Source organism: Ceratotherium simum, chromosome 5 (genome assembly GCF_057802395.1).
Source record: "Ceratotherium simum simum isolate JZ-2026a chromosome 5, ASM5780239v1, whole genome shotgun sequence".
Taxonomy (NCBI): Eukaryota; Metazoa; Chordata; class Mammalia; order Perissodactyla; family Rhinocerotidae; genus Ceratotherium; species Ceratotherium simum.
The window spans coordinates 83749580-83764893 of NC_141904.1; the positions used below are offsets into that span (position 1 = coordinate 83749580).

At 43.5% G+C, this 15314-nt stretch overlaps 1 protein-coding gene across 2 annotated transcripts in view; it reads left to right on the plus strand.

The window, feature by feature from the left end:
• IRAK2 (interleukin 1 receptor associated kinase 2) overlaps positions 1 to 15314 on the plus strand; it is an 85931-nt gene that overhangs the window by 2191 nt on the left and 68426 nt on the right. Inside the window, exons 2-4 of one of the 2 annotated variants that reach the window (XM_087431488.1) lie at positions 7251 to 7810; positions 10177 to 10299; positions 11569 to 14199. In XM_087431488.1, coding sequence (XP_087287614.1) covers positions 7531 to 7810; positions 10177 to 10299; positions 11569 to 11765 — 600 coding nt within the window. In that variant the 5' untranslated portion in view covers positions 7251 to 7530 and the 3' untranslated portion in view covers positions 11766 to 14199. Of the gene's footprint in view, positions 1 to 7250; positions 7811 to 10176; positions 10300 to 11568; positions 14200 to 15314 lie in introns of those variants that run through there. The other variant, XM_087431487.1, reaches the window with a different exon arrangement.

Below are 15314 nucleotides of genomic sequence, written 5' to 3' on the forward strand. Positions count from 1 at the left end.
GTGCAGTTAGACTTCTGATAGACTAACATTTCACCCTCACTGAGGACTTCACCCTCACTGAGGACAATAAAGCTATATTTTACGTTTTCATCTATGTTTACTAAATCATTCTGTTTCTTGTTTTTTTTAACATTGTAATGTTTTATCCTTATAACAAAACTAAGACGTTGACAGGATAGTTATTTGGATTTAAACTACAAGAAGACTGCGTTTTAGCGAGGTTCAGTATACTCAGATTTTCTGAATCCAAATTGTTCTCAGTTGCCTCATAGTGAAAAATTAAATTGAGTTCTTTTTCTTCTTCCAAGTTTACACAATATAGGGAAGTTATCCACATTGTGCCTCTCTTTCTTTCCTCATGAAATCTTAATGATTTCTGAAGAAGGATAATTATGAAGGACTTTGCTGTTTTCTAACATGAGTGGGAAATGAGCTACATATGAGAAATCGTCTCAGCCATTCATAGGAGCCTTCACAGGAACCTCTTCATCCTCTTATGCTTGGAAATGTTTTCTGCCCTGTAAGTTAGCTTAATTTACATATTTATTGAAAAACTAGGGAGTAAGGGGTTTGAACCATTGAGCCGTTAGGCATAGATAGATTACAAATCTCTTGATAATAAAGCAGTTTTCAACCTGTCTTTAAAACTGGATTTCAGAAGCAGGAAGAAATAGGGAACTGATCTTTTTGGCTTTAAGAGATGTACCACATTCTGTCTTGCTCTTGTTACTCAGTACTGTAAACTTTCCACCTTTATCTCGCAAAGCTAAAGCCATGTTTGTAAACGTTATTTGTTACTGTAGGCTACACTAGGTGGGATGGAAAGCCTGTTGTTCATCTCTAGGCTCCTTCCCACAATCTGTACTCAGTTTCCTACTGTTGTCTTCGAAAAAAGCTTTGCCCTCACTTGGCTCTGGAGAATGTTAGTTAGGAGACTTACTCTGGTAGTTTGCAGACAGTGTCAACGTACAAAAATACAGCTGCTTTCTAAAGGCAGTGTAGCTGTCAGGTGGACCCTACACCAAGAAAATCAGGTTGACTTAGGGCTCTCAGGTTTATTCTGAAGAAAAGCTAGCCAGTACACTAGTTGTCCAAAGGTTGGGATTAGCTAGAACTAAAACTCACAGAACTTTAAGGTGAAAAAGAATTTTAGAGAGAATCTAGTCCACTCCTGCCTTTTGAAAAATGCAGAACCAAGCCCAGATACGTTGTGTGACATGCCCATCCCGTTACCTGGTGGCAAAGTCAAGACGAAAGCCCAGGTCTCCTTGTTCCTGGATCAGTGCAGAGCTGTTCAGGGTCTCCCAAGTCAGTGTTCTGTGCCATGCTTATCCCTTACTAGCCTCTCCCTGGATTTCATTGACAACCTGAGAGAGCAAAAGGGCAGTTGTCTGTCACATTGAGCTAAGTGGTGTCCATTGGCATCAACATTTTCATTTGGGAAAAATCTAGGGCAGGGTTTCCTTTGGCCCCTTTGGGCTTGTTGAGACTACAAAGTGTGAGGTTGGTCTTATGTCTTAATCTGCATCCTTCCGGTATTCAGGATCTGCATCCCCCAACCCATAACATGTTTTTTTAAGGAATTTTATTGTGAAACAATTTTCAGACTTGTAGAAAAGTTGCAAGAAGAGTACAAAGAATTTCTATATATGCATCATATAACACTGTTGAATTGAGATTTATTTTATCCTCAAATCTGAACTCATTCAATGTGACAATCCCAGTGTGACTTTAAAGATGGAAAATAAGTGCATTATAAGGTGAAACAGATTTTATTAATACAATTTTTTTAGGAGTAAAATATTCCAATTTAATAAATGTTAAGTAATTCAATTTTGCTTTGACATTTTGCCTAAGAAGTTGTTTGTTAGCATTAAATACATTATACGTGTACTGTATGTGAGGCACTGAGATACAATGGTGAGGAACAGACACATAGTCTCTACTCTTGGAGCTTACAGTGGAGTCGTTATGCACTCACTCTGTTTTCCCAAAGGACACCAAAATGACGTTTGGAGAAGAACCTCAGGAAAACACAAAAAACGTACACATAGAACAAGGCAGGTCAACTTTATTAAATAGGAAAGATATTGGAGGCCAAAACTGTATGTGGAAATCAAGGTTTTTGTTTTAGTTTTTGGTTATTTTAATTTTTTGTTTTTTTTACCATCGTTAAAACATCACTATGTGTAGATTATGGGTACACACGAGTGTTTGAAAAGCATTAAAAATTGGCCTGGATAAATATACAAAGAACTATCAAGATTTCAACAATAAGAAAACAACCTAATAAAGAAATGGGCAAAAGATTTGAACTGACACTTGGAAGAAGACAAAAGGAGGGCAAACAAGCTTGTGAAAAGATTTCAACATTATTAGTCACCAGGGAATTACAAATTAAAACCTCAATGAGATACCACTATGCCATCTATTAGAATGGCTAAAAATTTTTTAATAGAATAAAAACAAAAACCTGATAATAAGAAGTGCAAGCAAGAATGTGGAGCAACTGGACGGCTCATACATTGCCGGTGGGAATGCAAAATGATACAGCCACTCTGGGAAAACAGTTTAGCAATTTCTCATGATAAACATACACTTACCATATGACCCAGCAATCTCCTGGATGATTCTCACCTGAGAGAAATGAAAACATTCAAAAAAACCTGTATGCAGATGTTTATAGCAGCTTTATTCATAATTGCTAAAAACAAAACAACTCATTGTCCTTCAGTTGGTGAGTTGATGGGGAATACCATTTGGCAATAAAAAGGAATAAGCTGTTGATATACACTGCAACTCGATGAATCTGAACTGAGTTATGCTAAGTGAAAAACCAGACAGAAAAGGCTCCATACTGTATGATTCCATTATATGACATTCTGGAAAAGGCAAAACTGTTAAGGACGGAGGACAGATCAGTGGGTGCCAAGGCGTAAGCCTGGGGGTAGGGTTTGACCACAAAGGAGTTTTTGGGGCTGATGGAATATTCAGTATTTTGATTGTGGTGATGGTTACACGACTCTGCATTTGTCAAAACTCGGATCTATATACCACAAAGAGTGAATTCTACTATATGAAAATTTTAAATAAATTTAGAAAAAAATAGCCTGGATAGATACACATCAAACTCATGATAGCTGCTGCCTCTGGGGAGGAAGGAGGGAAGTAGGACCAGTGTCGAAGTTAAAGGGTATTTTTGCCTCATCATTTGTGCTGTTGTTTTTTTTTAAAGGGAAGTAATTTGACAACATATTCTTAATTTTATATGGTGAGATTTATCAGTTTTAGCTTTGTTATTGTACTTTTGTATTTTTTAATTGGTCAAAATATAAACAAGGCAAAATATATTGTCTTAAAATTTAGAAGAGAGAAAGGAGAAGGGAAAAAAAATCAGTTGTCTTAAAACATTTGGGTGCATTTTCTTCTATTCCTCTCTACATGTTTGTTTTTGCACAGTGGAAAGTGTCTGTAAGAACAATATAGTCTGTAGTTTTATTAGTATATCCTAAACATGTTTTCCTTGTGCTTAAATGATCTTTATTATAAACATTATTTGCAGTGATGCAATATCAATTTTAAGGCCTGCATTTATCTAAACAACTGCTCTCATTTTAGGGATGCAGGCATGTCTGTAATATTAAACTGATATGTTTTACCTCGCTAGCCTGGGAGTAGAAATTAGGATGTGTTTGCATGAATCCTGTGAATTATGATGGCTCTGAGCCACTGTAATTTTATTAACAGGAAGTCCTTTTTTTTTTCCTGGGGTTTTCCTCCACAAATGTTTCCATGTTTTTGTTTTTGTTTTTTTGGTGAGAAAGATTGGCCCTGAGCTAACATCTGTGCCAATCTTCCTCCATTTTGTATGTAGGATGCCACCACAGCATGGCCTGATGAGCAGTGTCTAGGTCCACACCTGGGATCTGAACCCGTGAACCCTGGGCGACTGAAAGCAGAGGACGTGAACTTAACCACTACGCTACCTGGTTGGCCCCTCCATGTTGTTAATGTTCAGTATAGCTAGAGGTCCAGCGTCACTGCTGGTCATGTAATCCTGCCAGAGGCCATCAAAATACACCATCTCTTTGTATAATGCACTGGCAAGGAGAGCCTACGGCAAAATTACAGAGGTTCAGACTGTTAGTTCCTTTGTAGATTTTTTTTTTTAAATAATTTTATTTATTTATTTATTTTTCCCCCAAAGCCCCAGTAGATAGTTGTATGTCATAGTTGCACACATCCTTCTAGTTGCTGTATGTGGGACGCGGCCTCAGCATGGCTGGACAAGCGGTGCATCGGTGCGCGCCGGGGATCGAAACCCGGACCCGGACTGCCAGCAGCGGAGTGTGCGCACTTAACCGCTAAGCCATGGGGCTGGCCCTCCTTTGTAGATTTGTCTGACTCCTTAGATTCACTCATATCATCGTTTTTCCCCCAAGGCACCAGATGATGAACCTCGCTGATCCAGCACTCTCCTCTAACCACCCTCTTCACACCCCTATGTACCCTTCGGTTTCCTTGGCTGTAAACTGGAGATAATGACATAGCTTTAATGAGTGTGGAATGCTTAGTACTGTGCCTGGCACTTGTTAGATTTCTTTCTTGAAGTTCATCTTTGACTAAATGAAACCCTCTGAACCCTGCTATTTCTCTGCTTCTCCTCTTAGAGTCTGTTCCACATCACTGAACATTTACACAGAGTTATGTACCATCTTCCTTGATCATCACATCTCCAGCCTTCCATACCACCAGAGGTCTCTCTCTTGTTACACTAGTCATAGTTGCAACTTTGTTTTCACTTGTGCCATTGTTGATTATTGTGTGACCCTCTTTTTTTTTTTTTTAAAGATTTTGTTTATTTATTTATTTTCCCCCCAAAGCTCCAGTAGATAGTTGTATGTCATAGTTGCACAGCCTTCTAGTTGCTGTATGTGGGACGCGGCCCCAGCATGGCCGGAGAAGCGGTGCATCTGTGCGCGCCCGGGATCCGAACCCAGGCCGCCAGCAGCGGAGCGCGCGCACTTAACCGCTAAGCCACGGGGCCGGCCCTGTGTGACCCTCTTATTGAAGTGCTGTGAAGGCATGGACCATGACTTTCTCTGCAATATTCTTAGCACTTAGCTCAGTACCTGGCACATAGTAGGCCCTCAATATTTACAGGATGAATGAAGAAATGAGTGTTTATACTTTGTAATTTTAATCTCCCAGAAATAAACGTCTCATTTCCCAAATTTTCACCATAGTACTCTGCACATAGTGGGTCTGATTAGTTTTCCCTCTTCACCAGTCATCTATGGCTTTTCAGAATTGATTTAGTTGTTTCCATTATAAAGGTAGTGTAACTACATTCCCCAAAATTTGGGGGTGGGGAATAACTGCATATATTTTTCATAAATATCATCATGCTACAGATACAATGTGATGGCTCTTCCCCCCTTACTTTTATTTCATTTCCATATCCTAAATAAACTTTTCCACGTTTTAATGAGGTTGCCATTTTCCAATATGGTTTATGGAGAAAAGTTTGCATCAGTCTTTCTTGTCAGGTAATCGAAGAAGTTGAAAGAGGTTGCTCAGATGGGTGAAAATCATAAACCTAAAACTCTTCAGGGCCAGCCCCGTGGTTTAGCGGTTAAGTGCGTGCACTCTGCTGCTGGCGGCCCGGGTTCGGATCCTGGGTGCGCACCGATGCACCGCTTCTCTGGCTATGCTGAGGCCACGTCCCACATACAGCAACTAGAAGGATGTGCAACTGTGACATACAACTATCTACTGGGGCTTTGGGGGAAAATAAATAAATAAAGCTCTTCATTTGCAGATTTGATTGAGATCAGCCGCCCAGCAGTGTAGCCAAAAACAAAAAAAAGCCTATTTCTCCCTTCTTCCTGCCATTTCTTTTAAATGTTAGGGCCATAGTGCTAGTCTGTCGGCGTAGCCATTTGTCCCTCTTTGTCCTGGGCCACCAGGTGGATTTTCAGTAAGTGGTAGGCCTGTTGGAGTCCTGGGCTTGGAGGTGGTGGGTATAAAATCAATGAGAAGCAATTGAAGGCTCAGAGAATTTAGAGTTTTGCCCAATATCTAAACCCAGAATGAGAACCCAGGTGGGTGTGAATTTTAGAGGGCACACAAACTGCTTGCAAAAAGTTACTCCCTTTGCACTTTCCTTTAATCTCCCTGATTATGTCCAGGAGAAAGTTGGTTTGACAACTAACATTTGACATCTAACATCTACCACTTGGCTAACGGTTTTGAACCAAGAGAGAGCAGGCTTAGAGCCTTGAATAGACAATGGATAAAATTTACTGGGGCCAGCCCGGTGGTGTAGTTAGTGGTTAAGTGCTCCGCCCCGGTGGGGGGTGGGGGTGGGACCTGGGTTTGCACGTTCGGATCCCAGGTGCAGGACCTACGAACTGCTCATCAGGCCATGCTGTGGTGGCGTCCCATATACAGTAGAGGAAGATAGGCAGGATGTTAGCCCAGGGCCAATCTTCCTCAGCAAAAAGGATTGGCAGCAGATGTTAGCTCAGGGCTAGTCTTCCTCACACACACACACAAAATATTTACTGTTATTTTGTTTTCTTTGAACTTAGTTCCACTGCACTTTTCTTTTTTTCCTTTTTGTGAGGAAGATCAGCCCTGAGCTAACATCTGATGCTAATCCTTCTCTTTTTGGTGAGGAAGATTAGCCCTGGGCTAACATCTGTGCCCATCTTCCTCTACTTTATATTGGACGCTGGGGCAGCATGGCTTGACAAGCGGTGCGTCTGGTTCATGCCTGGGATCCCAACCTGCGAACCCTTGCCGGCTACCCCCCGCCCTCCAAGCAGAGCGCGAGCACTTAACTGCTACACAACAGGGCCAGCAGCCCCCCAACTGTACTTTTCTATGGCAAGTGATAATGAATTTCCATTGATGGCAGTGGTATGAAATTTCTTCTCAAACTTGTTTAATTGCTTGTGTATGCATAGAATACCTTTGAAAGGAAGTATGAAAAACTGGTGATCCTTGTTGCCTCCAGGGACTCTTTCTGGGTGGCTAAGGGAACTGGGATCAGAGGAAATTTTTTACTTTGTTATATTCTTCTTTACAGAATTTGAATTTTGTGACCCAAAATGGAGACAGAACTTGATTAATGAAAAAATTATTAAATAAATAATAGCGCAGATGGTAGGGAGGATATGGCAAAAACCATAAAGGTCTTAAGAGAATGAATGAAGCTAAAGAAACGCTGTGTCAAAAACTGACAGGAGGGAAAAATAGCCTATTTATAGAAGAAACCCAGAGACCACGTGGTCTACCGCCGCCCTCCGCCTCAGTGAGGATTCGGCGCTGGTGACTGGAGGATCCACCTGCGCGTGCGCACAGTCTCCGGCCGGCCGCTTCCGCTGGTGCGTACTCCCTCCCCCACTGAGCGCGCGCGGAAGCCGCACGCACGCCTGCCCGGGAGCGCGCGTACGCCCCGCCCCGCCCCGCGCGGCCCGCGAATCCCGCGGCGGCGACGCCTGGGTGTCAGGGCCCCGGGAGGTAATGCCCCTGAAGGCGGGGAACGTGGCAGAGGCCGAGGCGGGTGCCGAGGAGTACAGCCCTGAAGAGTACGGCCGGGAGGAGCCGGGCGCCGAGAGGGAGATGGAGGCCGGGCGGCCGCGGCCGGTGCTGCGCTCGGTGAACTCTCGCGAGCCGAGCCAGGTCATCTTCTGCAACCGCAGTCCGCGCGTCGTGCTGCCCGTGTGGCTCAACTTCGACGGCGAGCCGCAGCCCTACCCGACGCTGCCGCCCGGCACGGGCCGCCGCATCCACAGCTACCGAGGTAGGAGGGCCGGGGTCGCCCCCTTTGTCCCGGGGCGCAGCGAGCGCCTGCCCGCGCCCGTGCCGAGTTGTGCCCGGCGCTGCCCAGCGCTCGAGGCCTGATGACCACAGTCACGGTGGCCCGATCTCACTGAAGCCCCTCCACCGTCCGGGAGGCAGGTGCTGATTCCCATTTTACGCACGAGGAACTGAGGCCGCAGAGAGGTGGTGGGATATCCAAGTTGACGCTGCTAGTAAGTGGCAGAGCATTCTTTATAAGACTGAATAATTTGCCTTTGATGGTGGTTGCCCCTGCCCCTTCTCTTGTATTTACCCCTAAAAGAAGTGCTCCATCCCTAATGCCCGTTTGTTCAGTCCGTGAATGGGAGAATCGCGATGTCGCCACTGGGCCAGGTTCGCGTAGGGTCCCTGCTTTTACGGGGAACAGTCCAGTGGAGGAGACAGACGAATGCGTAAACAGGTAAGAACAAGCCAGTGTCATAATTGCTTCGGTAGGAACCGCGCACAGCGGGCTGCGAGAGCTTGGAGCAGGCACCCGCTCAGTGAAGGGAGGGGGCGTGTGGTTTCAGTTAGTGAGAGCTTTCCAGAGAAGAGGGGGAGTCCTGCAGGATGAACAGGAGCTCACCAACCCAAGACAGAAGTGCGAGTTCTAGGCAGAGGGAACGGCGTGGGCTAACACCTGGAGGCTTGCGGGGAAGAGGAGAGGGTATGGAATGGTGGGAGAGGAGGCCCAAAAGGTGATTTTTACCCCTTTGGGTAATGGAGGCCATTGCAAGTTTTTAAGCGGAGAAATGACACTGCCCGATTTACTTACTGGAAAGCTCACCCAGGTTGCAAAATGGTTTGGAGTGGGAAGACTACTAGTTAGGAAGCTGTTGTAATAACCCAGGTGAAGAATAACTAGGCCTTACTGCCTAAGGAGGCAGTAATCTTCCTTCCCATGGGTATCAAGCAGAGTAGTCCTATTCTAGCTTTATTTTCACAACTATCCTGGGAGGGTCCTGATGGATCGTTTTTCCTTGAGGGTAGTATACTTAGTAAGCTAAAGCTTCTCAAACTTTTATACCAAACTTCCGCTAATATTAGATGAGGAAGAACACTATTCTTCTCAGGATCAACATTTCTTTTTTTTTTATGATGAAGATTGGCCCAGAGCTAACATCCAATGCCAATCCTCCTCTTTTTGCTGAGGAAGACTGGCCCTGGTCTAACATCTGTGCCAATCTTCCTCTACTTTACATGGGACGCCACCACAGCGTGGCTTTGATAAGTGGTGCGTCTGTGCGTGGTGGGGATCTGAACCTGTGAACCCCGGGCCACCAAAGCGGAGTGTGCGCGCTTAACTGCTTGGGCCACCGGGCTGGCCCCAGGATCAGCATTTCTTTAGTCTCCTGTTTTATCTAAGAAATTGTGTGAATTTGCATTCTACTCCAAAATTTATCTGTGCCTGATTTAATATAAAGAATTTTTAAAATTACTTACCATGTGAATGTACTTAATGTCACTGAACTACACACTTAAAAAGTGATTAAAATGGTAAATTTTATGTTAGGTATATTTTACCACAATAAAAAAAATTACCAGTTTACATTTCTTAAATTTTCCCACCAAATCTTCAGGTAAGTCTACGCTCTGCGAACAGGTGCTATATTTATTCTGAGACAACCCGTTCCCTCCTTAAACAGGATCTTAGGCCTGGGGGTTTGCCTCCTTCCTCCCCTACTCCCCCTTTTTTGCATATGATGATTTTGTTTCTTAAATTCAAGTATAATTTACATACAGTAAAATGCACAGATCTTAGGGTTTGAGGAGTTTTGACAAGTGTAGCAGCACCTAGTATAGAGTAGAATGTTTCCCTCACCCCAGGAAGTTCCCTCCTGCCCCTTCCCTTGCAGTCCCCTCTCTCCCAGAGGCAACCACTCTTCTTATTTTTCACACCACACATTAGTTTTGCCTGTTCCTGCAGAATTTACCCTTTTCTGTCTGGCTCCTTTCTCTCAACATGATGTTTTTGCACCTCGTTTTTGAGAAGCCCAGATTTGAGGAGTCGGTGCCCTTCTGTCTCTCATTTCGCAGCGTTTGCTGTGATTTGCTTTCCCACGGTGGTCGCAGAAAGGGCGTGGGATTTGGAGCCTCAAGTACATGCTCTTCTGCTTGCTGTCCCTGTGGCCTTGAGCAAGTCACTTGGCTTTTTCAGACCTATTTTCTCCTCTGTCAATGGGCCTATTGTGAGGACTGAATGAAATAATATTATTGGAAGGGCTTTGTATGATAGTTAAGCGGAATGAGGCAAGCCTTTCCTGTTGGTCAGGGGAGATGGAGGAAATAGGTGTATGGCTACTTACCAGCCTCTGCTTGTCTTAACAGGTCACCTTTGGCTCTTCCGAGATGCAGGGACATATGATGGGCTTCTGGTTAACCAAACTGAACTCTTTGTGCCATCTCTCAATGTTGACGGACAGCCTATTTTTGCCAACATCACACTGCCAGGTACTAATGTTCCATGTCACTTTTTAAAGAGACAAGGCTGTTGTAATAAGTAGAGGATAGGCCACTTGAAGGAGCCAAGGCCTTACTGATTTTCCCCTGATGCTACGCCCTTTCTGTGCCCTATTCTACACCATAAATAATTTATTTGTATGCTCTGTATTGAACAAAGATGCTGTGGTATCTCATAGCTCTTTGGGCTTGTCAGAGGTAGACTGAATTAAAATATCTGATTGTAGAATTATGAATGCATTTTGTTTCCCTGGGCTTAGAGCAGAATTATGCCCTGGAGTCCCAGGGGAAGAACAAGATGTAGAGAACGAGATATCATGTCTTATTTATATGACTTCTAGTGTTGTATCTTTTAATGTTATTTAACCTGGTTAAGCTCACAGTGCCAGTTAGGGGTTAAATAAATCACCAAATTAAACATTAGGATTATAGTTAACTATTTATTTAAGACTCAGAAGATTTTATTAGGTTGAACCCTAAGAAACTGATGTTCCTGTGGGTTAAAAAAAAAAAACCAAAATACCTGCAGCTTCATAGGGTCCAAACTAATATGTGTATATAGATCCTGTTTTAAGGAAGTGGGTATACAGAAATGAGCACTGATAAGTTAAATGTAAATTTTACCTTATAGGATACCCTTAAAGAGTAAGTTCCACAGTGAGTTTAGCATAGGGTTTGAGTTACTCTCAAATCCAGTTACACAGTTTGGGTTATCTGTTGCTGTGTGACAGCTACCCCAAAACTAACAACCATTTTATTTGTTCATAATTCTGCAGTCTGGGCTGAGCTCACTAGGTCGTTGTTCTGCTCATGGTTGTCATTGGTGTGGCCGTCTTCTGCTGGCCGGTGCGCTGGGGGCTGGGCCTCTCTCCCCTGTAGCCTCAGGGCCTGTCCCCCTTTGTGTGGTCTCTCCTGCAAGGTAGCTCAGGGCTCCCGAGAGCGTAAAAGCAGAAGTTGCCAGACCTTCTTAAGTCTTAGGCCCAGAACTGCCACAATGCCGCTTCACCCACATCCAGTTAGTTAGAGCACATTGCAGCCCAGCCACTTTCAAGAGGAATTTACTACACAAGGTCGTGCATACCTTGAGATGTCCACTGGAGCCATCGCGTTATACTCTTCCACAACACAGGTACTCACTTTTTTTGCCCAAAGTGAGTGGGTCTGTAGTAAATGTAATTACCATAGTTGGAAAGCCTCTTGCTCATCCCCCGGCCCAAGGCCTGAGTCTGCTGCTGAGGATTCGGTTTTCTGCCCTTGCAGTGTATACCCTGAAAGAGCGATGCCTCCAGGTTGTCCGAAGCTTAGTCAAGCCTGAGAATTACCGGAGGCTGGACCTCGTGAGATCACTCTACGAAGATCTGGAAGACCACCCGAATGTGAGGAAAGACCTGGAGCGGCTGACAAAGGAGCATATTGAAAATCAGCGGATAGAAGGGGAGGCCAAAGATTTTAATTGAAATTTGTGCTCCCGAGTCTCAGCTTTTGATGGCACTGACTAGTCTTGACCTAGCTATAGGACTGGTCACTTATTCTCGGCTTCAAGGGGTCTCCTTCTTGGAGTAAAAAATGCTCCATTGCTTAAAAGAGTTAGGCATCGTGATGTTTAGGGCCAGATGTCACAAAATGTAACTTAATGTCTGCTCCTTCTAGAAGTATTTACCAAGGGAAAGCGGTGCATTTTTGTCTCCTAGTAAGTCAGGAAAGCTCCTGTGTAAGGACTTTTGGGTGAGTAATTCAGTGCGAATTGCAGCATCTTTAATTGTAGGAAAGCAGTGGCATCTGCTTTTAATTGTTGTGTTGTGCTGGGGGTGCGGCTGTGTCCTGCTCTGAGACCGGGATGTCCTTGAGGCAGGGCAAGTCTGTCTCCTGTTGAGACCCCATGCCTCGCACACTGTGAGCCTTCAGTCAGTGTTTGTTCAAGACACAAACCAGTGGATATTTGGGTAGAAAATGTTTGGAGGTTTTGCTCTTATTGTGAGGGGAGGGGACCTTAAAGTATGTACAGTATATAAATGTTTTAAAGGGAATCATTTTTATAGAAAGCACTTTTTATAATTTTCTAAATTTTGTGCTTTTCTTTGTCCGCTGTTGTTGCAATGCTCTCATTTCTGTTTCTAAACCAGGATTAGCTTTCTACAGTTATTGTGATTGTGGCTTTTTTGAAACTTGACATCTGCACAGAACTTAATAACTGCACAGTTATTAAGAGAGAATAACTGTCCTCTTGTTTAGTTCTTGTGTTAAGGAGCTACTACTGTACTGTGAATGGGTTTTTCCAAGTGTGGGTATTTCTGTTCCTTTCTGTAAAGCTGTGACAGTTCTGTTGGGGTCAGCATTTTTCATCAGGCAGGATCTGGTGACCCTGCGTCTGGCTGGAGGAGAGGCCGAAGCCCTCCCACCTCTGGAAAGTTATCCTAACACACAGTGGACTCAAAGAGTAGCCTGGAACGTTTCATAGTTTTATGAATGTACAAATCCTTTCTTATAGGCTGGACTTAAAGTCGTTAACTCAAATTCAATACTTCTGTCAGGCTTCCTTTTTTGTAACTGATAGTTAAAAAAAAAAATCCTCCTAGGGCCAGCCCCGTGGCTTAGCGGTTAAGTGCGCGCACTCCGCTGCTGGCGGCCCGGGTTCGGATCCCGGGCGCGCACCGACACACCGCTTCTCCAGCCATGCTGAGGCCGTGTCCCACATACAGCAACTAGAAGGATGTGCAGCTATGACATACAACTGTCTACTGGGGCTTTGGGGGAAAAATAAATAAATAAAATTATTAAAGAAAAAAAATCCTCCTAGTAGGGAAGATTTTGGACAGAAAAGTAAAAGGAATAAAAAAGATCACTATAGATACACTACTTAAATACAACCACTAACTTAACATTTTGAACTTTCAGCCTCTTTTAGGGCATCTTTTGGTTGGTTTGGTTTTACATAGTTGAGATCATACAGAATATACAGTTTTGTATTCTGTTTCTCATTGAACTTTATAATTTTTTATTTATTTATCTATTTTTCCCCCAGAGCCCCAGTAGATAGTTGTATGTCATAGCTGCCCATCCTTCTAGTTGCTGTATGTGGGACATGGCCTCAGCATGGCCAGAGAAGCGGTGCGTCGGTGCGCGCCCGGGATCCGAACCCGGGCCGCCAGCAGCGGAGCGCGCGCACTTAACCGCTAAGCCACGGGGCCGGCCCTCATTGAACTTTATAACTTAAATCTTTTTCCATGGTATTAAAAGCTCTTCATAGACATTAGTACAGTCTTCCTTTTATAGATAATGTTGGGATGTTTCTTGGCAACTTTAGTTCCCCATGCTAACCTTTGGGCACGCTTCCTGTGCTCTGAAATTGGAGTGGAGTGAATGGAACCAACGCCCCCCAGTTTCCCCACTGTCCTCTGTTCACCTCATCTTATTCCTCTCTTTCAACATTTAGCAAATACGTCAGCTTTTGTTTTTAGCATGTTGTAGTACTCATTCAGTGACACACCTCTACATATCTAATTTTTTTTGTTGAATTGTTGGGTAGAGAAGAAGAAATGCTGGTATAGAAGGCAGCTGTATGAGTTTGAGAGTGGGATAGGGTGGGGCATTTAAGGAGGTTGCTGGTGCTGGATTAGTTCAACATTGGGCTTTTTTTTTTTAAACCTGTCTTGATGTCAAAATGAGACTTCATGTTCCTCTTGTTTAAAACATGCAGTTTGAGTACTGTGTTTTTTGTGTTGTCCAAGGAAGATTGAAAACCTGTAGCATGAGTAGTACGTGTTTTTCATTTGAAACCTTATGAATGTATTAAATGTGTGGCTTTTAAGAGACTGTGATGTTTGCTATTTTGAGTTAAAAAAAGAAAAAAAGCTGTTCTTTAATACATTAAATGGTGCTGAGTAAAGGAAATAGGTAGGGTGTGTCGTGGTGTTATTTTAACCAGGCTCTTCGCTCTTGGAGAGTTTTGAAAGCTGTGGTTGTTTAAAGGCTTAAGTTGGGGAGGTGGGTGGCAAATACAGACAACTAGCTTCATTCTCAGTCCCTTCTCTTTCCAACCCTGGATTTTTTAAAAACATTGTTTCTTTTTGCTTTCTTTTTATTGTAAAAATGAAATATCACTGTAAAAAAAATTTAAGCACTACAGAAAGGTATTAAGAAGAAATGTATTCACATTGGGAACAAAGGTGTTTTGTTTTGTTTTGTTCATGAAAACAGAACCAACCTTAACAGACACGTCACTGAAGAAGAGCTACAGATGGTAGCTAAGCCTGTGAAAAGGTGCCGCGCATCATATGGCATCAGGGAAATGCAAGTTAAAACAGCAGTGCGATACCACTACAGACCTCTTAGAATGGCCAAAATCTGGAACACTGACACCGAATGCTGGCGAGGATGCAGAGCCACAGGAGCTCCCGCTCACTGCTGGTGGGAATGCAGAATGGTCCAGCCACTCTGGAAGACACTTCACTGGTTTCTTACAAAACTGAACATACTCTTATCGGGCAATCCAGCAATTGTGCTCCGTGGTATTTACTCAAAGAAGTTGAAAACTTAGGTCCAAAAATCTGCACATGGATATTTAGAGCAGCTTTATTCATAATTGCCAAAACTTGAAAGCAACCAAGATATCCTTCGTTAGGTGAATGGATAGATAAACTGGTACATCCAGACAGTGGAATATTATTCAGTGCTAAAAAGAAATGAGCTGTCAACCATGAAAAGACATGGAGGAAACTTAAATGCATATCACTAAGTGAAAGAAGCCAATCTGAAAAGGCCACACACTGGATGATTCCAACCACATGACGTTCCGGACAAGGCACAACTGTGGGGTGAAAAGATCAGTGGTGGCCGGGGTTTGGAGGGAGGGAGGGGTGAATAGGCAGAGCACAGAGGATTGTTTAGGGCAGTGGAACTATTCTGTATGATACTATAACAGTTGATATATGACATTATACGTTTGTCCATACTTAGAGAATGTACAACACAAAGAGTGAACCCTAAGGTAAACTATGGACTTTGGG